This window comes from Rhinatrema bivittatum, chromosome 6 (assembly GCF_901001135.1).
Source record: "Rhinatrema bivittatum chromosome 6, aRhiBiv1.1, whole genome shotgun sequence".
Taxonomy (NCBI): Eukaryota; Metazoa; Chordata; class Amphibia; order Gymnophiona; family Rhinatrematidae; genus Rhinatrema; species Rhinatrema bivittatum.
Genome location: NC_042620.1, coordinates 92,379,391 through 92,402,772, shown reverse-complemented (window position 1 = coordinate 92,402,772; position 23,382 = coordinate 92,379,391). Strand labels below are relative to the sequence as shown.

The 23,382-nt window shown below is 46.0% G+C and overlaps 1 protein-coding gene across 1 annotated transcript in view; it reads right to left on the bottom strand.

Moving 5' to 3' along the window:
- The window catches only part of SLC4A10 (solute carrier family 4 member 10), a 299,055-nt gene extending 276,200 nt beyond the window's left edge, over window positions 1–22,855 (bottom strand). The window contains 1 exon segment of the mRNA XM_029605602.1: window positions 22,667–22,855. Coding sequence (XP_029461462.1) covers window positions 22,667–22,853 — 187 coding nt within the window. The 5' untranslated portion in view covers window positions 22,854–22,855.
- Between the last annotated feature and the right edge of the window lie 527 nt (window positions 22,856–23,382).

Below are 23,382 nucleotides of genomic sequence, written 5' to 3'. Positions count from 1 at the left end.
CTTAGCACAGGTATTACAGCGTTAACTTTTCATACTTTGTGGTAATACCTACCTGCAATGTGCTTATTTCACCACAGGGGGGAGAGAGAGAGAAAGAGAGAAAGACTTGGGCTGAATCTAATGAATCTGCATCAATCTGTATTAATACAGTTAAATCCCAAGTTGGCGCTGAATGTGTGAAAAACTGAAATGATAGTTTTGTCTTGGAAACTGGTCATTCCACAGCCATTATCAGTACCAATTGAAAATAGTCTAATGCCAGTTGCTATTTGGAGTTTTTATAGACTCTAATTTTTTTATTCCAATCTCAAATTAAGTCTGAGATAAAATCAGGCTTTTTCAAGCTTCAGATGCCCCCTTTTGAAACCCACTGACTTTCGATCATTTTTTCAGGTGTTTATTTTACCTTTGCCAGATTATTGCAACTCTGTTTATGTTGGTCTATCAGAATGCTGTCCAGAATGCTCCCACTTGATTAATATCAGGGAGAGGCATTCATGATCATATTTCCCCATTATAAAATGGTGACTTTGGTTCACAAGCTTGGGAATTTAAATTCCCTACTCTGGGCAAATTATGTGTTACATTTATATAATCCCTCTCCTGCTTTATGCTCTTATCAAAGAGGTCTTCTCAGTGTTCCATCATTTGCATGCCACATGACTGGTTGAAACCTGGGAAACAGCTTTCTCGGTGCTGGCTCCTATCTTTTGGAATTCCTTGCCAGCTGATTTGTACCTTACAAGTTGCACAAAAACATTCAAAACCATGTTAAATAATTTTATTTATTAGCAGGCTTTCTTAGATGTATTTATTTAGCCATTTTATATACCGTCATTCTAAGTGAAGATCACAACGGTTTACATCGTGACATAAATATTATAAGTAGCTAATTAAAGTAATTCAAAATGATCATATATCATACATTTATGGATGGCCATAGGGCTGTCATGGAAGGAGAGGTATACAGGGATGAGGTAACGGGGAAGAGGAAACATTTTTATCGCAAGAGTAGCTAAGAGGTGCTAATGGGATATAGGGGAGAGGGTTGAGAGGACACGTTAGCTGGTGGGATATAGAGAAGGGGTTGAGAACGGGTGCATCAGATATACATCTTAGGGCTGGATTAGAAAGGTAGTGGAGATGAAATCTGTAATTTAATTAATACTGAGCATGTCCGTGATGTTACAACCTTGGCTGCAGTGCAACCGCCTCACCACCAGGGGTCCCTCTAGTGCTGGCTCTCCTGACAGGCCCAGTCCATCTCCCCTGTCCACTCTATGTTCTGGGTGTGCCCTTATAACCCTGCCTGACAGTTGCCTCGGTGCTTCGGCATCGAGCTTGCCTGGGCTCCCTGCTCTAGCCTTCCTTGCTTGCTGTGCATTTGGTCCCTGGACCTTCCCTTGCCTTGCGCGGCCTTTGGGCCTTATTCCTTGCCTTGCCTTGCGCGGCCTTCGGGCCTTATTCCTTGCCTTGCCTTGCCTTGCGCGGCCTTCGGGCCTTATTCCTTGCCTTGTCTTGCCTTGCCTTGTGTGGCCTACGGGCCTTCGGTGTGTGTGTGTGGCCTACGGGCCTTCTCTGCCTTGCCCTGCTTACGGTGTGTGGCCTACGGGCCTTCTGTGTGTGTGTGGCCTACGGGCCTTCTCTGCCTTGCCTTGCTTACGGTGTGTGGCCTACGGGCCTTCTGTGTGTGTGTGTGGCCTACGGGCCTTCTCTGCCTTGCCCTGCTTACGGTGTGTGGCCTACGGGCCTTCTGTGTGTGTGTGGCCTACGGGCCTTCTGACCTGCCTTGCCCTGACCCAGCCTGGAACCAGACACTGTTTCTAGCCATTCCTGTCTCTCTCCACCTGGAGCCACCCTGCTGGGTGGTGTTCACGACTCCTGACCGGAGCCCAAGCGTAACAGTATGCCGAAGCCACCAATTTCCAGGGGAAGAGATAGGTCTGTGTGCTAAACCGGTGAGTCAACTTTTTCACTATTACAAGATGCCTCCTTCTTCAAAGTTTTATACCTGCAATTCCTGTCAGACCTTGAATTACCCAAGCTATCAGAACTGCCTAGCCTGTCAACTTGCTGGTCAGGAACACTGGACATGCAGTAACTGCAATAAGAGAAATGTCTCTGTCTACCAAGAGTGTTTAAACTGTTCTACTCCAAAGCCAGGATGGTGGAAATGTTCATGTATTCCCAGCCTATTACCACCAGGCAAACCGTGCCCCTGTTGTTCAGCTACAGGACCAGCTGCTTCATTAGGGAGAACAGTCAGCTCTACTACCGTGCGTTCAGCTTCTGGCCTAGTTAACAACATTATTTCATGTAACAGTTTATGGATTAAGCATTCTAGCACTTCATCTCTGGACACTTTGGAAAAAACTTGCTCTGAAAATCTCAGAACTCACCGGGTTAAGAAGCCTTCGATAACTTCCACGCTAGAGCACCAGAAACAGAAGCAGAGGGAAGTAATTAACTCTAGCAGGGCTCTGCTTCCCACAGCTGCCAAGTGGACACTAACGAGCACCTTCCCTAGACGTCCTAGAACTGCCTGTGCCTTCTCTAAACTGCTCCTCCAGAAACAAAATCAGGAGCGTCAGACTTTGGCTCGAGGTATCAAGCCCACGGCAGTACAATCTGTGTCTTCCATGCACACTACTTCTAACCTTGCTACTCTGCCATCTGAACCTGCTGCACAACCCCAAGAAGAGTCTGGGCCTGCTGTTTCGCCCCAAGAGGGGTCCGAGTCTCCTGCACTACCCCGAGAAGAGCCTGAGTCTGCTGAACCGGTCCTGCTGTCATCCCCGGAGGGGTCCGAACCGGCCCTGCTGCCGCCCCTGGAGGGGCTCGAACCGGTCCTGCTGCCGCCCCTGGAGGGGTCCGAACCGGTCCTACTGACAGACTTTCTAACTCAGCCATCTGAGCCTGCTGAACCGGCCCTGCTGCCGTCCTCGGAGGGGTCCGAGCCGGTCCTGCTGCCGCCCCCGGAAGGGCTCAAGCCGGTCCTGCTGCCGTCCCTGGAGGGGTCCGAACCGGGCCTGCTGCCGTCCCCGGAGGGGTCCAAACCAGTCCTATTGACAGACTTCCTGACTCAGCCATCTGAGTCTGCTGAACCAGTCCTGCTGCCACCCCTGGAGGGGTCCATACCGGTCCTGCTGCCACCTCCGGAGGGGTCCGAACCGGGCCTGCCAACAGACTTTGTTACTCAACTATCTGAGCCTGCTGTACCGGTCCAGCTGCCGCCCCTGGAGGGGTCCATATCGGTCCAGCTGCCTCCCGGAGAGGGGTCCGAGCCTGCTACAACGCCCGGAGAGGGGTCCGAACCTGCTACAGCGCCCCGAGTGGGGTCCGAGCCTGCTACAGCGCCCTGAGTGGGGTCCGAGCCTGCTACTTCGCCCCGAGAGGGGTCCGAGCCTGCTTCATCGCCCCGAGAGGGGTCCGAACCTGCTTCATCGCCCCGAGAGGGGTCCGAGCCTGCTTCATCGCCCCGAGCGGGGCCCGAGCCTGCTTCATCGCCCCGAGCGGGGCCCGAGCCTGCTACAATGCCCCGAGAGGGGTCCGAGCCTGCTACAACGCCCGGAGAGGTGTTAGAGCCTGCTACAATGTCCCAGGAGGGTCCGAGCCTGACGCCTTACCCCAGGAGGGTTCTGGACTGCTTTACTGCCTCAGGAACGAGTTGAACCTGCCGCATCGCCCTCGGAGGGGTCTGATTTCGTTTTTGAGTACCCCCTGCTAAGATGGGACCCAGGAGGAAGGGGAGGCCTTGAGGAGGGGGTTCTGTTACAACCTTGGCTGCAGTGCAACCACCTCACCACCAGGGGTCCCTCCAGTGCTGGCTCTCCTGACAGGCCCAGTCCATCTCCCCTGTCCACTCTATGTTCTGGGTGTGCCCTTATAACCCTGCCTGACAGTTGCCTCGGTGCTTCGGCATCGAGCTCGCCTGGGCTCCCTGCTCTAGCCTTCCTTGCTTGCTGTGCATTTGGTCCCTGGACCTTCCCTTGCCTTGCGCGGCCTTCGGGCCTTATTCCTTGCCTTGCCTTGCCTTGCGCGGCCTTCGGGCCTTATTCCTTGCCTTGCCTTGCCTTGCGCGGCCTTCGGGCCTTATTCCTTGCCTTGCCTTGCCTTGCGCGGCCTTCGGGCCTTATGCCTTGCCTTGCCTTGCCTTCGGGCCTTATTCCTTGCCTTGTCTTGCCTTGCCTTGTGTGGCCTACAGGCCTTCTGTGTGTGTGTGGCCTACGGGCCTTCTGACCTGCCTTGCCCTGCTTACGGTGTGTGGCCTACGGGCCTTCAGTGTGTGTGTGTGTGGCCTACGGGCCTTCTCTGCCTTGCCCTGCTTACGGTGTGTGGCCTACGGGCCTTCTCTGCCTTGCCTTGCTTACGGTGTGTGGCCTACAGGCCTTCTGTGTGTGTGTGTTGCCTACGGGCCTTCTCTGCCTTGCCCTGCTTACGGTGTGTGGCCTATGGGCCTTCTGTGTGTGTGTGGCCTACGGGCCTTCTGACCTGCCTTGCCCTGCTTACTGTGTGTGGCCTACGGGCCTTCTGTGTGTGTGTGGCCTACGGGCCTTCTGACCTGCCTTGCCCTGCTTACTGTGTGTGGCCTACGGGCCTTCTGTGTGTGTGTGGCCTACGGGCCTTCTCTGCCTTGCCCTGCTTACGGTGTGTGGCCTACGGGCCTTCTGTGTGTGTGTGGCCTACGGGCCTTCTCTGCCTTGCCCTGCTTACGGTGTGTGGCCTACGGGCCTTCTGTGTGTGTGTGGCCTACGGGCCTTCTCTGCCTTGCCTTGCTTACGGTGTGTGGCCTACGGGCCTTCTGTGTGTGTGTGTGGCCTACGGGCCTTCTCTGCCTTGCCCTGCTTACGGTGTGTGGCCTACGGGCCTTCTGTGTGTGTGTGGCCTACGGGCCTTCTGACCTGCCTTGCCCTGCTTACTGTGTGTGGCCTACGGGCCTTCTGTGTGTGTGTGGCCTACGGGCCTTCTGACCTGCCTTGCCCTGACCCAGCCTGAACCCAGACACTGCTACTTGCCGCCTGCCCTGACCCAGCCTAGACCCAGACACTGCTACTTGCCGCCTGCCCTGACCCAGCCTGAACTCAGACACTGCTACTTGCCGCCTGCCCTGACCCAGCCTGGACCCAGACACTGCTACTTGCCGCCTGCCCTGACCCAGCCTGGACCCAGACACTGCTACTTGCCGCCTGCCCTGACCCAGCCTGGACCCAGACACTGCTACTTGCTGCCTGCCCTGACCCAGCCTGGACCCAGACACTGTTTATAGCCTTTCCTGTCTCTCTCCACCTGGAGCCACCCTGCTGGGTGGTGTTCACGACTCCTGACCGGAGCCCTAGCGTAACACGTGAAGAGTAAGGTGAAGATATCAGGAAGGTTAAGTTAGATTGTAGGCATTTTGAAATAACCACGATTTGAGGTCACGTTTGAATTTCTTAGTTTCGATGGTCTGACATAGAGATTCAGATAGAGAGTTCCAAAGTGAAGAGTCTGCAATGGAAAACATACGGTCTCTTATTTTTATCAGATGTGTGTTCTGTAATGATGGCACAACTAGAAATCCTTTATTATGAGATCTCGGTGATCTCTGTGGCATGTATGGTTGTAATGCCACCCCTACCAGGCCCATGTTGTCAGAATGGAGGGAGGAATTTATTAATGTTAAGACTTTGTAATGGATTCGGATTTGTATCGGTAGCCAGTGCAGAGCCATCAGAGATTGCGAGATGTTATCAAATTTCCTGGATCCTGTTAGGAGTCTCACTGCATCATTCTGTTGTAGCTACAGTTTTTTAATAAGACCATTAGGTGCTCTGAGTAGAAGAGAATTGCAGTAGTCTAGGTTTGATAAAATTAGGTTTTGTAGAACCATACGGAAATCTTCAAGGGTCAGCAAAGGTTTCATTCTATGTAGAAGTTGCAGTTTGACAATGTTTTATGCATTATTGTCTTTAAGGTGGTTTATTCTATGCAATGACTTGTTGTTTTAAGGTATTTTTTTACCGTTTTAGCATATTTTATTATTGTTTTACAAATCCTGTTTTTGTCATTTTTATGTATTTATTATGAATGTATATGCCTTAAGTTGCCTAGAGCTTGCCACCAGGTGACTAATAATAAATAAATAAAAATAAAAACTAAAACATAGCAGAAGCAATCCCTGGACCCACCTGCTCCATTGGTGGTATGCTTAAAATTGGCACTGGCAAACTCAGGCTGTGCCATTGTTAATTTATTCCATACAAAATGGCACCAGCCTGGGTCTGAGCTTGGCTGAGACTATTTTGTATAGAATAAATTATATGGCGTCAGCCTCAGTCTGTTGGTGCCATTTCTGAACACAACACCAGCAGGGCAGGAGCAACTGGGGATTGTTCCTGCCCCACAAAAAAAAATATATATATATGGCAAGAGGGCTCAGGAGTGGGAGGTAGCTGTCAGCAGCAGTGATATTTTTATTTTAAAATGAAAAGATCAAGGATGAACAAAATGTAATTTGCTTTTCTTTCATTTCATTTTTATTAAAATTCCCTGTTTCATGTCAAATAAATTCACATCCCTATTAATCAATAGAGAGCCCCTCCATGACCTGTATTTCTTCTTGGATTGGACCACATTGGTTTTCTCATATTGAATACATACAGTCTATTTTTATTTTAATAAAGCACTGTGCACTATAATGAAACAACTGTTATGCAAGTTATCTGTTTCTTAAAATATATTATTGATCATTTGTGATTTAAATAAGGCACAGCATGAGGCATTTTCATGAAAAATGCCCATGGTTCAACTCTGTACAGAGATTCATTAGCTAAACAGGTACATTGTAGACTGGAAATAGATGGGATGAAGACATGGATATAAGCATTTAAATTAATTTGCTGTTCAAGGAGGATAGGATTTTACCCTACCTCTGAAACCTTCAACGAACTTTTACAGAGCCCAAAGGATAGGAGATGAGGGAGGTACAGAGATGAGATGAGCCTGTTAGAGACAGACACAACAAAGACAAAGTAAAATGAAGACAGAAAAAGGTGAATGTCAAACTACTTAAGCACGTAAGACAAAGATTAGGGTTAAAAGTTTATCACATATTGACAATCTCACAAAAATGATGGACTGGGGGGGTAGTTAATAGAACATATGTGAAATTAGCAAGCCTGGAAAAAAAAGAGTTAATGAAACACGAGAAATAAAGAACTGGAAAACTTGATCTAAGGATGATCAGCACAAACAATAATGGCCAGATTTTTCTGCATACATCTGAATCTATGACAAAACCTTAATAATCATATCACTAGTGAATAACAAATGCATTCTGCTTAAAAAGTGAAAAGGAAAATGTGTATACTTTTTCTTCAATATATTCTTCCTTATTTGTCTATATTGTTAACATATGAGATGCTACTGAAAGTGAGAAAACCAAAACAGCAGCAAATACCCTATTGGCTTGAATAAAGGACAAGGGATTTAAACACATTTTTTTTGGGAGCTGTGCATTTCCAAAACCCTACAGTTCTTGTATTCATAGCCAAGTGGCTGAAAACACTGCAGCTCCCCACCCAAGCCACAGCAAGGAGTTTGGTGGAATGGAGCAGCACCACTGTGATTGAGCCCGGGGTGGAAGAGCTGCAGAAAAGAATAGGCTGAGGGGGTAGAAAGGAAGGGAAAGGAAAGGGGGAACTAGGCCGGGGGTAAGGGAAAGGAATACAAACAAAAAAATATGAAAATGTTTTCCCCCTCTCTTTGAGTTATATTCAGACTAATACTGTACTGAAAAAAACAGCAAAAATATAATTTCATTTTTGGATTTTTAGCCCACTTTTCCAGCATTCTTATTATTTCGATACGATAAGTCCCTGATCCTAAGTGGGCACCTCAAGCAATGGGAGAAAAAAAGGATAATATTCATCCATTGGGCGGCCCATTTAAGATTAGCCCAAATATATATTTGGGCTAATCTTAAAATTAGCTGGATAACTTTCTCCAACTATGTTTAGGACTACTCTCCAGCATGACCAGAGTTAGCTGAATAATTTATCCTTCTAACTCTGAATATTGGAGTCAACTGGATAACTTATCTGGCCAACTTAACTCCACCCCAGAATGCACCTGAAAAGCTCTAGCATTATTTATCCAGATAAGTGGCTGAAATATTCAACAGTTGGCATTTAGCCAGATAACTCACAAATTTTCTGTCTAAACGCTGCTGAAAATGGGCCCCAAAATGACTTGCCTATGGTCATAAATAACATTAATGTGAGAGTGGAATTAGAACTCTGCTTTCCCTGGTTCTCAGCCCACTGCTCTAAACACTAGGCCACTCTTCTCATAATTAAATTAAATATGTATTTACTTAAAAATATGTCAAGGAGTCAGCCAGTTGCATAGTGGTATTATATGTATTGTCAGCTCAGCTGCCAAGGCCAACTAAAGCTGGGGATGCTTCAGAGGTAGTTTTAACAGTCCCAGGTGGAGGGAGTTTCCACCACTGCTCAACAGTGACATCTACTGGCTGGACCTATGTGCACATGTACTGGTTTCTGTCACTGCAATGGATGAGTTGGATATATGAGGCTATAAAATATAGGAAAAAAATTGTGAATGAAGGCTTATTGCACCATAGCCCATAAAAGACCTGTTAAAAGTCAAAGGGAGTGGGAGGAAACTGCCAGGACAAAAAAAACCTAATTATAAAGAAATGAATTACAGAGGGGAAAAGTCAAATATAAAAAAGAATTCCAACAAAAATAGTATGCTTATAAATAAGACAATTTTCAAAAGCCATTTACCTGGCTTTGAAAATTGGTCAACCTTTAACCAGGTGAAAGTGTAAACCTTGTTTTACAATGTGTGCACTTTTACCCATATTGAATTCCCAAGGAAGGGTTAAGGTATAGATTGCAACAGCACACATAGTTTTGTATTCTTATAATTACATACCTTGGTTTCTTTGGAAAAACATACCCACTGATATGATAGGGACAAGTGTCTATGGATACTTTTTCCCAGGACAATTTTCAAAGGGAAAGCATGCTCCTAATTTCCATTGAAAATCGTGCAAAGCCCATGGGTAAAAGTACTCACAGACTTTGCATCAAAATGCAGTTTTGAAAATTGCCTAACTGTATATGAATCATAGCTGATGTCATAAACACATAGCTTTATTCCAGTACTTAAAACATGAGCAAACTTGAGTGCTTAGAGCAGCTGGAAAAAATGTGCTTAAAAGCCCAATAGCATTCTGCCATATGACTGGCAAAATATATTATTTTAAATTAAAAATTGTGAATAAACATAATAAACAAGGAATATTCAGAATGTGTTTAAAATACTAAAGTGCACTTAGTACTGGAATATGTTTTTATGATACATTCTCTTATGCACACTCTTACGGAGTTCAGCATTTGGAATCTCTTTGGAGGCTTTTCGCCTGTGTGGAGTCCCCTGTACCACTGGAACAATGTTTAGCATCAGTAACATGATCTTAATATTTGATTATTTATTTAGTGGTTTTTATATACCGATAACCGTTTACACATCGTATCGGTTTTCATGGAACATTGAGATTAAAACATATAGAATTACAACGCATAAACAGATATAGCATATGAAATGTTTACAATAAACATTGTGATTATATAGTAGTGAATTACAAGAACAAAGAAGTAAGGAGGTCTATCATAACTGAAAATATAATGCAGACCATTTATATTTACATATATTTACATAGGACATTTTATGTTTATATTTACATAAGACATTGGTAGCATGAAGGGAAAAACAATGTATATGAATTGTGCTAAGCTATAGTCATGTTAAGAGGCGAGGATAAGGAGGAGAGAAGATTATAATGGGTGAGAGGAAGAAAGAAGGTAGGAAAGGGAGGGAGACTATGACTGCAAGGCATGTTTAACACATGTTTAACAACATGCTTCTGATCATGCTGTAAACTGAAATGGCTAATTAATCAGTACCAAATTCAAGATTGTCATTCAAAGTTGCTAAAGCACATTAACTCTCATCATTGAAGTAATTGGTACGATAACCAGAAATTGCAGCTCTCACCACAGAAATTATAAAGATGCAAACATGCTGCAATGCACTGCATATAATCCTTTACTTGGGCCAACAGCAGTTATGTACCATGGCTGCCTCCCTTGTGATGTACTGAAGAAGGTTCTGGGAACTCAAGGGAATCCCTTATTAATATATTTTATAGAAACAGAGTGTCTCACTGAATGGAACGGAACTTGCAAGATCTCCTTGCTAAGAACTTTGCAGCACACCTCCAGGATTTCAAAGACACTCGCCTGAGGTGAATTGATTTTGACTGTTGGTGAGCCTCAATGCATGCTCTTTAATCCATGTGCAGCAGACAGAGACCCGGAGAAGAAGCCCAGGCCAGAGGCACAGCAGAAATGAACAACAATACTGGCATCCCTCCGCACGCCCTACTACTGCTCTTTGCTCCATGAGATCTGTAGACATTTTTCTTGGAGAGACCAGAGGTTCTATGTGTGAAACCACTCTAAGTAGGCACATCAGATCAGACTGGAGAAATCCATGATATGAATAATTCAATAAGGGAAAATGTGGAATGGTAAACCATTTGTCAAACTTGAAGTGAGCCAGGCAGCAGGAAAGGGAGTCCTTGATTCCTTCTGTGGCACAAATTAAATCTTGTATACTCTACATGGCTTGATTTCTCTGAGACTTCAAGATGCATTGGACCTGCCTTATACTGAGATGTCTCACAGCATGGAGGCATTCAGGTCCAGTCTTCTCAAGATGGACAAAGCTAATGTCTGCTGACTGCATTCTCTTCTTCACTGCAGCCAGAATGTCATTGACTCTATATTTGTCAGATCACAGGTCATGCTGTCACATCTACTAGAGCCACAATGATCTAACTGTGGTGTTGACTTTAGATGAGACTTGAAGTAGCTGATGATGAACCCCAGTAACTCCATTACCCAGATGGTGACTCAGATTAATTTGTGTGCCCCTGACTGAGATGTGCTTTTGATCAGTAGTAATTCATCCAGCTAGGAAAACAATATGGACTGCCAATTTGCACAGATAAGTTGCTGCAAAATTTAGGAATTTCGTGAAAACCTGTGGAGTTGATGCAAGGCGAAAAGGCAGTACATGGTACTGGAAGTGCAGTACCCCAATTATAAATCTGAAAAACCTCCTGTGATTTGGATGTATCCCTTATTGAGAATCGGTGAGCAAGCCAGTTCCCTCTCTTTAAAAGTGTAAATAGAGCTTAGGGAATACATCTTGAACTTTTCCCTTTTCAGGAATTTGTTCAAGACCTTAGGTCCAAGATGGGTCTGAATCTGAATGCCGCTGCACGAGTCCTCACTGGCAAGAGGAAACATGATCACATCTCACCAACCCTAAAAAACCTATATTGGCTACCAATTTCACAAAGAATTAAATACAAGACTCTTACCATTCTACATAACAAAATTTACAAAGGCAACAATTCTTCCCTGGACAATATGATTGCAATTCACAAACCACCCCGTTCTACAAGAACTACTGACAAATTGCAATTAATCATTCCTCCACTATCATCTGCGAAACTATCCATCACTAGAAACAGAGCCTTCTCTATAGCTGGCCCCAAAGAATGGAACTCTATTCCACTTTACCTAAGTTCTACCAGAGACCCCCCAAATCATTCAAAAAAGAACTCAAAACATGGTTGTTTAGACAATCATTCACAGACTAATCTAAATATCTAAATAACCTTAGCCCTTATTTTATATCTCATACCTTCCTTACTAAGAATCACCTAAAATGATTTGTAAATTGTTTTCTGCATATACTCTGCCTTTGCCGAGATGTTAACTATCACTTAGTTGTACTTGCATTATAATATGTTTCATGTATGATGTTGTTTTTTCTCTGTAAACCGGGGTGAAGGCACTCAGCTATAGTTCGGTATAAAAAAGACTCTAAATAAAAATAAATAAATAAATAAATAAATCTTCCAGTCTTTTGGGAGACCAGAAAGTAACTGGAGTAAAATCTCAGCTCTCTCTTGTGAGGTGGAACACATTTGACCATTCTGTCCAAAAAAAGAGATTTCTGACCTGAGTATATGTACTGAGCTAGCTGATATGCTCTTGAGGGTTTATCAATAGATGTAATCTGTAACCGCCAAGTTGTCCAAAGTTTGTGAAAAGTTTCATTCTCCTCCCCCTCCCCACCCACAGGAAGTCTTCTGGAACAGAGAGTGGAACACTGGCTACTTCAACTAAATCCAGTTAAAATGCCAACCCTGCTTTTGCCTTGATGTTGATATAGCTCTTTGAACTCTTCTGATCTCAGTGGTGAGAACTTAATCTTTGTTGTCTCAGGTGAGAGAGTCCCTGGTAGCACTTCTTTTGAGGAAGCCTTCTTCTTCAGGAAAGCACTCTGGTGTTTTGGGGGAACATAAAGCATGAACAGAAGCAACATCATAAACAACACTTGGAGCAAAACTCCCTGACTTTTTCAAGGTCTCCAAATTGGAAAAAGTTTTAAGCAGCCTGAAAGGTGGCAAAGTTGATGAACATGACAGCTTTTTATTGGATTCTTGACACAACTTGAATTTCATGCTTGATTGTGGTTGACCCAGCCCTACTTAAGAAATGTTAGCTCTAGGTCATTCCCAGTGAGTGGTGTATGGCAAATGTTATTGCCATTCCTAAATTTGATAAAGACCTTATGCTGTCAGCTAGCCATCAACCAGCTTGAAAATCTTAAGTGCCCCATTCTACAATGGATATCTCTGAAAGTAGAATCACATGCACCTCATCCATTACTGTTGTGACTCCACATATGATCCTCACTGCTTAAAGCGTGTCAAATAAGTATCAGTGAAATTCTCCTTTCCAGTTCCTCATCGTACAATATAAATAACCACACTGGGGTAAACCTCACAAGAGACTGTACATACCAAATGGCCTTTGACAAGGACAACTCAAAGCTTTTAAGGAAACAATGCAGATTGGTCTTTGGGTGGGAAACCAAGCTAAACTCCAGATGTACTTGCTTCAGAGACTGCAAAACATCTGCCAGTTCCAGACTCGGAGTCATGCATTGAAGAACTGAACCAACATTGTGGAGCTTACAATCAAGACTGCTTTCAACTCTCAGTGCAAGCTTTTGCAGCCCTTAGTCGAATTAAGCTAGGAAATCGAAACTTGACTTGACTCTTAGGGCCATCCTTCAAATGAAGTACGAAGAAGATGAGAACCTCTTTAGTGAGGCCTGGCTACCAATGTGACTATTGTTGGTTTCCCAAGTTATGTATTGAGTTTTTGAGATCATTTTCTTGGAACTGAGCTTACGTTTACCAGCAGGAAAGTCTGTAGTGGCCAAATCACTGCGGATGATATCTTGTATCAGATTTCACAGTCTTAAAATCCATAATCCTTCCCGGCAAATAGAGCACATCCTGTATTGGTTAACAAATGTTATCTTTCATGTGAAGTTGGGACAGAATTTGGAGACCCTAGCCCACTTTTCTGAGATGGTAAGAAAAACCATAATTATGAGATCAAAAGGTTTCAGAGAAAAGATATCTTTGTGAGAAAAAAATGACCAGAAACCTGCCTGATTTCCATCTTTCACTGAAAAATCAAGGGCAGATCAATTTAATAGAAATGTTGAAATTAATAAATTTAATAAAGAGACAGTAAAACTTGACTAGGGAACTAAAAGGAGAATACAATAATGGTTTTGTCCTAAGTCAAAAGGAAAATTTACCACAAAAACTAAAGCAACTAGGGGGGTCTGCAGGAAACATGTCCAGTGGAATAAAAGGACATTGGAAGTTGCGGGCATCTAACTGGTGCTCTGCATGCCTACTTTAAAGCCGGCATTTTGTGTTTGAAAATTAGCTCTTTATGCAGCTAAAGGTATGTGCATTAGGGATGTGAATCGTTTTTTGACGATTTAAAAAAATCGTCAGATATTTTTTAAATTGTCAAAAATCGTTAGAGTCGCAATACAATAGAAATTCCCCCGATTTATCGTGAAAAATCGTAAATCGGGGGAGGGGGAGGGCGGGAAAACCGGCACACCAAAACAACCCTAAAACCCACCCCGACCCTTTAAAACAAATCCCCCACCCTCCTGAACCCCCCCAAAATGTTTTAAATTACCTGGTGGTCTAGTGGGGGGTCCCGGCGCAATGGCCCTTTGCCCTTACCATGTGACAGGGCAAAGGTAACACCGGCGCCATTTTGAATGCTGGCAATATGACCCGAGTGCAGGAGGTCGCTCCCGGATCCCCACTGGACTTTTGGCAAGTCTTGTGGGGGTCAGGAGGCCCCCCCAAGCTGGCCAAAAGTCCCTGGGGGTCCAGCGGGGGTCCGGGAGCGATCTCCTGCACTCGGGCCGTATTGCCAATATTCAAAATGGCGCCGGCGCTACCTTTGCCCTCACTATGTCACAGGGGCCAACCGTTGGCCGACCGTCGGCCCCTAGACATAGTGAGGGCAAAGGTAGCGCCGGCGCCATTTTGAATGCTGGCAATATGTCCTGAGTGCAGGAGGTCGCTCCCAGACCCCCGCTGGACTTTGGCAAGTCTTGTGGGGGTCAGGAGGCCCCCCCAAGCTGGCCAAAAGTCCCTGGGGGTCCAGCGGGGGTCCGGGAGTGATCTCCTGCACTCGGGCCGTATTGCCAATATTCAAAATGGCGCCGGCGCTACCTTTGCCCTGTCACATGGTAAGGGCAAAGGGCCATCGGCGCCATTTTTATTAACGCAACTGATGGCCTGAGAGTGGGAGATCGCTCCCCGTGCTCCCGCTGGACCACCAGGTAATTTTAAAACCTTTTTTGGGGGTTTGGGAGGGTGTTTTGATTATCGGATTGGGTGCAGCCGATAATCAGAACTCAAATCGGGCTGGGCAATAAAAATGTTAAGATTTGGATCGGGACCGGAACTGATCAGATTCCGGTTCCGATTCACATCTCTAATGTGCATATACTTACACCATCTAAAAGGATACTACTTGTGTACATTTTTTAAATGTTAATATACATATGTAGTTTTTTCCCCTATCCAAATTATGCCCCATCAGAATACCCCTTTTTAATGCAGGTTAAAGTGAAAAAATGCATATTTTAAGCAGACTAAAAATCTACTTAGATAGATCCAGCCATTCTACCTATATAACCTCTCACTTTACTGACTTGCCTTTCCAAATTTATTCCTTAGTCTCTACCAGAAAGCTCAGAAAATTGTGTTCCATTTGGCTTCGTGAATGATCATGTGACCCACGTGTGTGACTGGTGAACCTGCTTGTCTTCAGAGAAAATATAATCGCCATGCATCTATAGTATTGTTACGCCCTTCACATCTGATCCAAAGTGACTCTGGCAGGATGCTTTTCCAAAGACCCAGGATAAAACTTCCTCCACCTCTGGACTGCCTTTATAAGTCCCCTGGCCGGGACTTCCTGTGGCACTAGCTGATATACTCCTCCAGGAGAATATAAGGACGTCTCCTGGTGCCCTTGTGTTCCAGTATGTGTTACTGTCTTTGTCTTGTTCCTGCCTTATACTTTTTCTGTGTTCCTTGTTGTGGTTCCTTGCCTTGACCCTTGTTCCTCTATGCTCTGTTCCTTATCCAGTTCTTTGCCCATCTGCTCTTGTTCCAGTTCCTGCTTGTTCCTTTTCTTTCTTGACTTGTTGGTTTTGATATCTTGTCTGTTTTGTTTGTCTCAGACTGACGTCCTGGATCCTGACCCTGGCCTGGTCTCGGTCTGTCTGCTGTCTGCTGCCTGCCCTGACCTCTTGCTTGTTACCCATTCTGCTGTCTGCTGCCTGCCTCAACAACACTTGCCTGGACTCTTCTCTTGCACTGCCCTGGGGAATCACCTATATCTTGCTGGCCCCTGAAACCCAAGGGCTCAAGCTGTGGGGAACGGGGCTGGTACAGGTGAAGTTCCAGTTAGTCCCGCCAGCCAACAGGGTGGGCATAGTGAGCTTGCTCACTAGGCAGAGTCAACCACCCCTGAGCACTAGGGATCAACTTCTCCAACAGACATTACAAATACATTGTATACTAAAGGACAGAAAAATCTTGACTATAAAGTAAGTCTTAGACCCCAGAATTTCTGCAGCAGTCTAACTTTTAATGTGACGATCATACAACTGCTAGAAACAACCTGTTATGAGTTTGTAGCAGAAAAATTGTTAATGGTTTCAACTTCTCCCTTTCTTGTTTCATCCAGGACAAACTAACATCAATGGAACATCTCCCTGATTCTCATATTTATGGTAAGATTATTGTTAAACCTCTTATAACTTAATTAGCTGAGTAAGTACTTTCAAGTGCCTGGAAAAAAATCAATTTCCTCAAGACCTTTAAATCATTCTCCAGTAATAGATAATGTAACCCACAACGGTGTGCAGATCCAGCATGGGTAAGGCCATAAAAATATTTGTTGTTCCCATGGGGACAGGAACCCTCCCAAGATAGCTTGAACCCTCCCAAGATCTTTGGTCGAGTGGGGAGGAAGGTAACTCCCAGGGCCCCCCGAGTGCTAAGGGTGGCTTCCTTGTCTCCTTTTATTATTTCCCTGGGGCAACCAATGTATGGTGTGCCAAAGAAAAGCTAGAGTCACTGGGTTAGTGTCCAAATGAATATTTACTGATGAAAATGAAAACTGGCACAATCTTAATTCACAGCAGCACAATGATTCCTCTTTTCACAATTTCCTCCTCAAGCTGTGCAGGAAGGTCAAACGCCAGCCAGGGGAATTCCTACCCTCCAGGGCTTGGAAAAATAGGGTCCCCAAGTGGGCAGAGTATCCTTTTGATGGACAGAACCACCACCTCCAACTGGCAAGGATATTTTATTGCAGTCTCTGCACAGAGAGATAAACTCCTCTCACTCCCCAGGGTTTGGAAGCACAAGTTGGGTGACTTCTTGAGTAGTAGGCTTTGCCTTTACTTACAGTTAGTCTTGGTTACTGTTGCAGTCCTTGTTCTTTTCTTTGGATCCCCAATGGGAAGACCCCCAGGAGCAGGACTCTTAAAGCTCCCAGCAGGATGGCAGTCAGAACCTCTGACCTGGATCTTGAAATTGGGTTTACGAAACTCAGAAGAAATATGGGGTGGTTCCCAGCAGGTCACTAAACCCCCTTCCTCACCGAGGCTCAAACGGAGGGCAGATCTTCCCTAACCTGCCCAGGCCCAAACCCAGGGCTCTCCATTCCCTGAGCCAGGATCTGAACAGGCTCCAGAGAGGCCCCAATACTTAAAGAGTAAAAGTTCCGAAAAATGACCCAAAGGGGAATAACCCAACCAGACAGGTTGTGTTCTAGAAAGGAACCCCTCCTCACCCTGGCTGGGACTACCAAGCAGGGCTTGCCTGGCTGACACTGGCTGGGCCTGTAAAATAACAAAAATCTTGCTCCTCTCTACCTTCTGTGCTCAGTACTAAACCCAAAGGACTGCCTCCCAAGCTATAGCAAGGGTCTGGTTATATAGTATTACAAGTGGGATGGTCATAGCAAACCCCACAGAAGGAGGGGCTGCATCTGCATGGACCTCCCAGTATCCATCCTCCTCTGACTAGCTGACACTGTCACTAAACACCCAGGGCTTACTGGTAACCTGTGAAGGGTCTGGGTTACAAAATTTTTTAGAAAAAAGGTCTTTGACTGATTAGCTATATCTACTCAATTTCATTTAACTCATTTGTTGCATGGACTACTGGTTGAAATAACCATTTAAATCTCTCTGCTGCTGCACAGCAATATGACTTACAGAGCTCAAATGCCATTCTTTTTCTTTCATAATGCCATGAGACACTATTAATATCTTACAGTAGATTCACACATTCTTTGGATATTTGTTGGTGGCACTCTGTAGCTAATCAATAGGAGTGTACAGGGAAAAAAATTGTTTTCGCATTTCAGTTCATTTTTGGAAGATTTTTTCCCACATTTTTCGGTTTCATTCATGTGAAAAAAATGAATAAAACATAAAAAAAAAAATAAAAAAATTCCAAAACTTATTTTAAAAAACCCCCAAAAAACGGGGCCTCCATGGGCCTTCCGACCCTCCTTTCAACCCACCTGGAAAAATGCCTGGACCAGGATCACCCCGGCCCCACTTACCCAGTCTGCTGGGGATCCACCGCCAAGGCCTAGGCACAGACCAAGGCCTCAGCCTTGCATAGGCCAAGGACGTGACCTCATCCTTAGCCTGCGCAAGACTGACACATCAGCCTAGGCTGCAGCCCGGGCCCAGGCCTGATACCACAGCCCAGCCCAGAGGCTGGGTCCCGAAGCCAGGGCCTCGATCCAAATGCAGGCTCGACGCTGGGACCCAGCCTAGGGTGTACAATGATGTACATCAAAAAGGCGCCATCTGCTAGGGTAAATGCTCCAGAGTTAATTAACAGTGGTGCAACCCCAGCTGAAGAAGAAAAGAAGAAAGAAGAGGATGTCATTGGAGCAGCTCTGAGGCCTGGGTTCTGGGTCTGGGCCTGACCTTAGGTCAAGGCCCAGGCATTAAGATCCAGTCTCCAGGCCCAGCCCAGCATCAGAACTCGGCCTCTGGGCTGGGCTGTGGCATCGGACCTGGGCCCAGGCTTTGGCCTAGGCCAAGGCTCAAACGTCTGGACCTGGCCTCCAGGCTGGGCACCAGCATCAGGCCTTGGCCTAGACTGAGGCCCAGGCATTGGGACCTGGCTCCGGGCTGGGCCTCGGAGTCAGAACCCAGCCTATGGACTGGGCCCCAACCTTGGGCCTGGGTCAAGGCTGGGGCCCTGACAATGGGACCCAGCTTCTGGGCTGGGCTGTGACATTAGGACCTGGCCTCCAAGCCTAGGGTCACCCTCTAGCCTAAGTTAAGGCCCAAGTGTTGGGAGTGGACCAGCACCAGATGTCATACCTGTGTCTGGGTCCTGACACTGTCCCAGTGTCTGGGTCCTGACTGGGTCACAGTGTCAGGCCTGGGTCCAGGCCTTGGCTTAGGCCAAGACCCAGCAATTGAGACCTGGCACCTGGGCCAAGCCCCAGCATTGGGCCTGGGTCTGGGTCTGGGTCAAGGCCCTAGCATCAGGACCTAGCCTCTAGACCACAGTGTTTGGCGTGGGTCTGAGTCACGGCCCAGGCGTGAGGACCTGGCCTGACAACTTCTGCAGATACTCGACGTATCAAGTAAGTGATTGCTCAGGGGGGGGACATAGGTCTTGACCGAGGCCTCAGCATCAGCCCAAGCCTATGTCAAGACCCTGGCATCTTGCTTGGCATAGGCCATGGCCCTTGCTTTGGGCCTTGTGCCTAGATCTTAGGCAAGGCCCCAGCCACAGGCCTAGGCCTACACCTTATGCATTCTTTTAAAATGAATGCAACGAATAAGGCTCATTTCATTCGGGAGGCCCCTTGATTCAATTCAGAGACCCACAAATGAAACAAATTGCACTTATTTGTTGCGTTTTGCACATTCATTTTAAACAAATCACACATCCATATTAATCAACAGACCTAAATTATTCTCAATGGAAAGTACTGCAGAGATTACTTCTACCACTAGTAACACTTAGCTGGGCCACTAGGAGCATGGGATACAGCAAGTGGTCTTCAATTTCAAGTAGAGCTGACAATGTATGAACATTTGTGGAGGATTTTCAGTCAAAAGTTTGATGTGAAATCCCAGATTAGTTGAGTGAATATGGGGTACATTTTCAAAGTGACCCAGCTCCCAAACTACAAAGTCAGGTGGCTAGATTGAACCCTTTGAAAATCTAACCCCATTGATGCCACATAGTTTATAAAATACCACTTATTTCTTCCCCAGAAATAAATGCGTATGTTTCAGTAAATGCATTTATTTCTAATGCAAGACAACGCTTACTTTCTTTAACCATTTTATACATGTATCCATGTATATTCTAAGTTTCTAAAAATATATAGCATGTCCATCTAATAATCCTGATTTAAATGCGTAGCCAAGTATTTTATAAAGTATGCGTATATATCGTTCTGAAAATTCTTGCTTGAGAGAGTAATTGGACTCACCAGTTTACCTATACCTTCACTATCACTAGTTCACCCAGTTCTTCAGTTCACCTAGAAGCATAGCATTTCCCTAATCTGGGATGCACCCCTACCCATTCATTCACATCTCCCACCCAAAAACTGGAGACAAAGTACATGTCCAATATAAATTAGCAAGGGGAAAATATTCGGTCAAGTTTGATAATGATAAGTGTATGTCTCGCAGAAAATAGCAACTTCTGTTCATACTTCCGAACCCTGCCCCAGAAAACCCCTAGATTGCCTCTTATATCCCTTGGGAAAATCCATGCGCCATACTGCAAGCAGGTGCATTGTTGCGATCCCGGGGCGGCCCCGGGATCGGCACTCACCCCGTCGCGGGTCCGCGGGCACCTCTCCCTCCTTGGGACCTCGGGCGCAGCTCCCCCCTCGCGGCTCGACCCTGCGCGGGCCTGCAAGGCACTCTGGCACCGTGCTCCGGCATCCTCTTCGCCATCGGCGTCCTCCCGCGGCTAGCTCCGCCCCCTAGGCCCGCGCGCGTGGCAGAGCCCTGCAGTTAAAGGGCCCAGCGTGGGAAAACTCAGCTCCTCCTCTCCTGACGTCAGACGCTGCAGGGCTATTTAAGCCCTGCAGTTACTTGCCTTCCCTGCCTTGCAACGAGGTTCCCAGGTATTCCTATCTCCAGTTGCTGCGTTCCTGTATCCTTCGGCTTCTACTTGACTTCTGACCCCGGACTGGCTTGCGGTGATTCTTGGCTTCTGACCCCGGACTGGCTTGCGGTGATCCTCTGGCTTCTGACCTCGGACCGGCTTACGTTGACTCTTTGGCTCCTGACCTCGGACTGGCTTACGGTGATCCATTGGTTCCTGACTCTGGACTGGCGAGCGATGACCCTTCGGCAATCAACCTTGGACTTCATCCAACTCGGCCCCCGCGGGTCCTCCTAAGTCCCAGCGGCCGGGTTCCTACAGGCTCCTCCTGGGGGGACTCCGGCTTCCAGGGTGAATCTCCTAAGTCCCAGCGGCCGAACTCCTACGAGCTCCTCTCGGGGGAGGATCGGCTTCCAGGGCGAAGATCTTCCCACTACTGGACCAGCTCCGTCGTCTCCACCCTCCTCGCCAAAGCCCTTGGTCGCATAGGGCTTCCAGAGTTCCTCCTTCGGCCAGTTCCGAGCCCGTCCTTGCCGCCTCCCGGTCGGGGCCACTGCTGCCACCATCTACAGCACCTTCTCCTCTGGTTCCGATCGGCCCAAGGGTCCACGAATCCAACATGCATAATCTCAAGGTTTAGAAAATAGCATCTACATACGTAGATTCTATTTATGCATGTTAAATCTATTTTTACACAGGAAATCCCTTTGAAAATTCACAGTTTGATTTTTTTGCCAAACTGATACATTCATTTAAAAAAATAACCAAAAAAAGAAAAATGCAATCCCCCGCCCCCAGGCCCTCCACAAGCCACTCATCCCCCATGGCCTCCAGTTACTTCTTCTGTGAGGGCCCCATGTAGCAGAAAGGAGCTAGAGGGCTCCCCATTCACTCCCCTGACCTAACCCCACCCATTTTTATTCACTCTAAGGGGATGTCAATTTTCAAATTCTATTTGTGGGTAACACATTTACCTGGGTAAAATCTTTTGAAAATTGCTGCTAAATATTCTACCGACTTCCAGGTGATTGTACTGGTAAAGTATATGTGCTTTCATGATATCCTTATCCTTCTTAGTTCTCTGACACTGTAAAATATTTCCTAGGGGCAAAAAATGTGTTTCCATTTCAAATATCAAAAATACTATTATTTGTGGCAAAATTTAAAAAAAAAAAGGCTTCTCACAGCCCTTCAACTACTCTCCTGCCCTTGTAAAATTCAATCCAAGGCCTAGGCCTACAACCCCCACTCCAGTCCCTAAAATGAAATCAAGCCTGGGGCCTAGGTCTACCCAGCTGGGCAACTCTGAGCCCAGATGGGGCCTTCCCAGATCTATCTGAGCACCGGGACCTTCCTTCCCAGCCCCCCACTCACCCCCCTATGTTCTGGTCAGCCAAAAACCTAATGGCCAGCTAGCCAACATAATGGCACAGCCGTACTGGAGACTGGACCAAAGTGACATCACTTCTGTGCCATCTTCCAGGCAAGAGTCAGGGTAGGAATGAGTGGGCTTCACTTCTGACCTTAGCATTTTTATATTTTTCCGTGGACTAGCTAGAAGGAGGTAACTAAGCGGGTGCCACGGAGGGAAGTCTCTGACCCTGGCACACTTTTACGGGAGTGCAGGAGGGACCCAAAGAGACCGATCCAGGTCAGCTGGGGTTCCAGGCTTGATTTAATTTTACAGGCTGGAGCGGGCCTGGGGAAACCCTAGCTGTGCCCCGCTCAGCTCAACCAAGCAAGCCAGAGTCCTGAGTAGAACTTTACAGGGGTGAGAGGGCAGATGTTGTTTTGGGGTATTGGGCGGGGGTAATTTCTTTTCACTTCTGGACATGAAATAAACAAAAAAAAAACACCCCATTAAACAAACAGAAAAAAGAAAAAATGAACAAGGGCTTTCCATCCTTATTTACTCTTTTAACTCCCAATGCAACATTTATAAAACAGTGCATGAACCACAGTACAGAAATATGGTGAAACATATTACTACGTGCTTACCATTTTTATCCATGGAATGGGGTTCAGACTGTTTCTTGCCAATATCAGCGAATGACCTTACGATTGGAATCCTATTGCTGAGTTTTTTCTGATTTTGGTGGTGGTGTTGTTTGAGTAAAGCCTCGTGTACTCTGTGACGAACATCTTCGCTGAGCTGCCCAGAGGCCACTTGCTGATCTAAAATCATATCTGTTCACAAATAAATAAGTAAATAACACACATTTGTAGGGATTACAAATGCATATTGTCTTTTATGTTGCAACAAACAACATCTGTTTCTTTTTAGGCACCAAGCAATCTAGATGCCAATGATGTAGAAATAGTAAATAAACAGGTTTTGTTCCTGGAAGAATTATATTAGAGAACCTGCAGAAATAGGTGCTCGTGCTCTTTTCTGGAGATTTGGCTGAGAAACTGCAGCCTATTACCCCAAGTCTATATAGCACTGTTGCTTCCTAGAATTTGGAAGCAACTAAAATCAAGCAAACCGAGATGCTCCAGGCACTCAAGAAAATACTCTGAACTCTGGTTTCATGAATTTCCCGACATGCTGAATGTTTCATTAAGTGCCACTGCCTTCCAGTATAATTTGATTGAAACAAGCAACCTAAAATTGTCTTCCAAGGACAATCAATTGCAGGCACAGATTATTTTAATAAGAACATAAGAAAATGCCATACTGGGTCAGACCAAGGGTCCATCAAGCCCAGCATCCT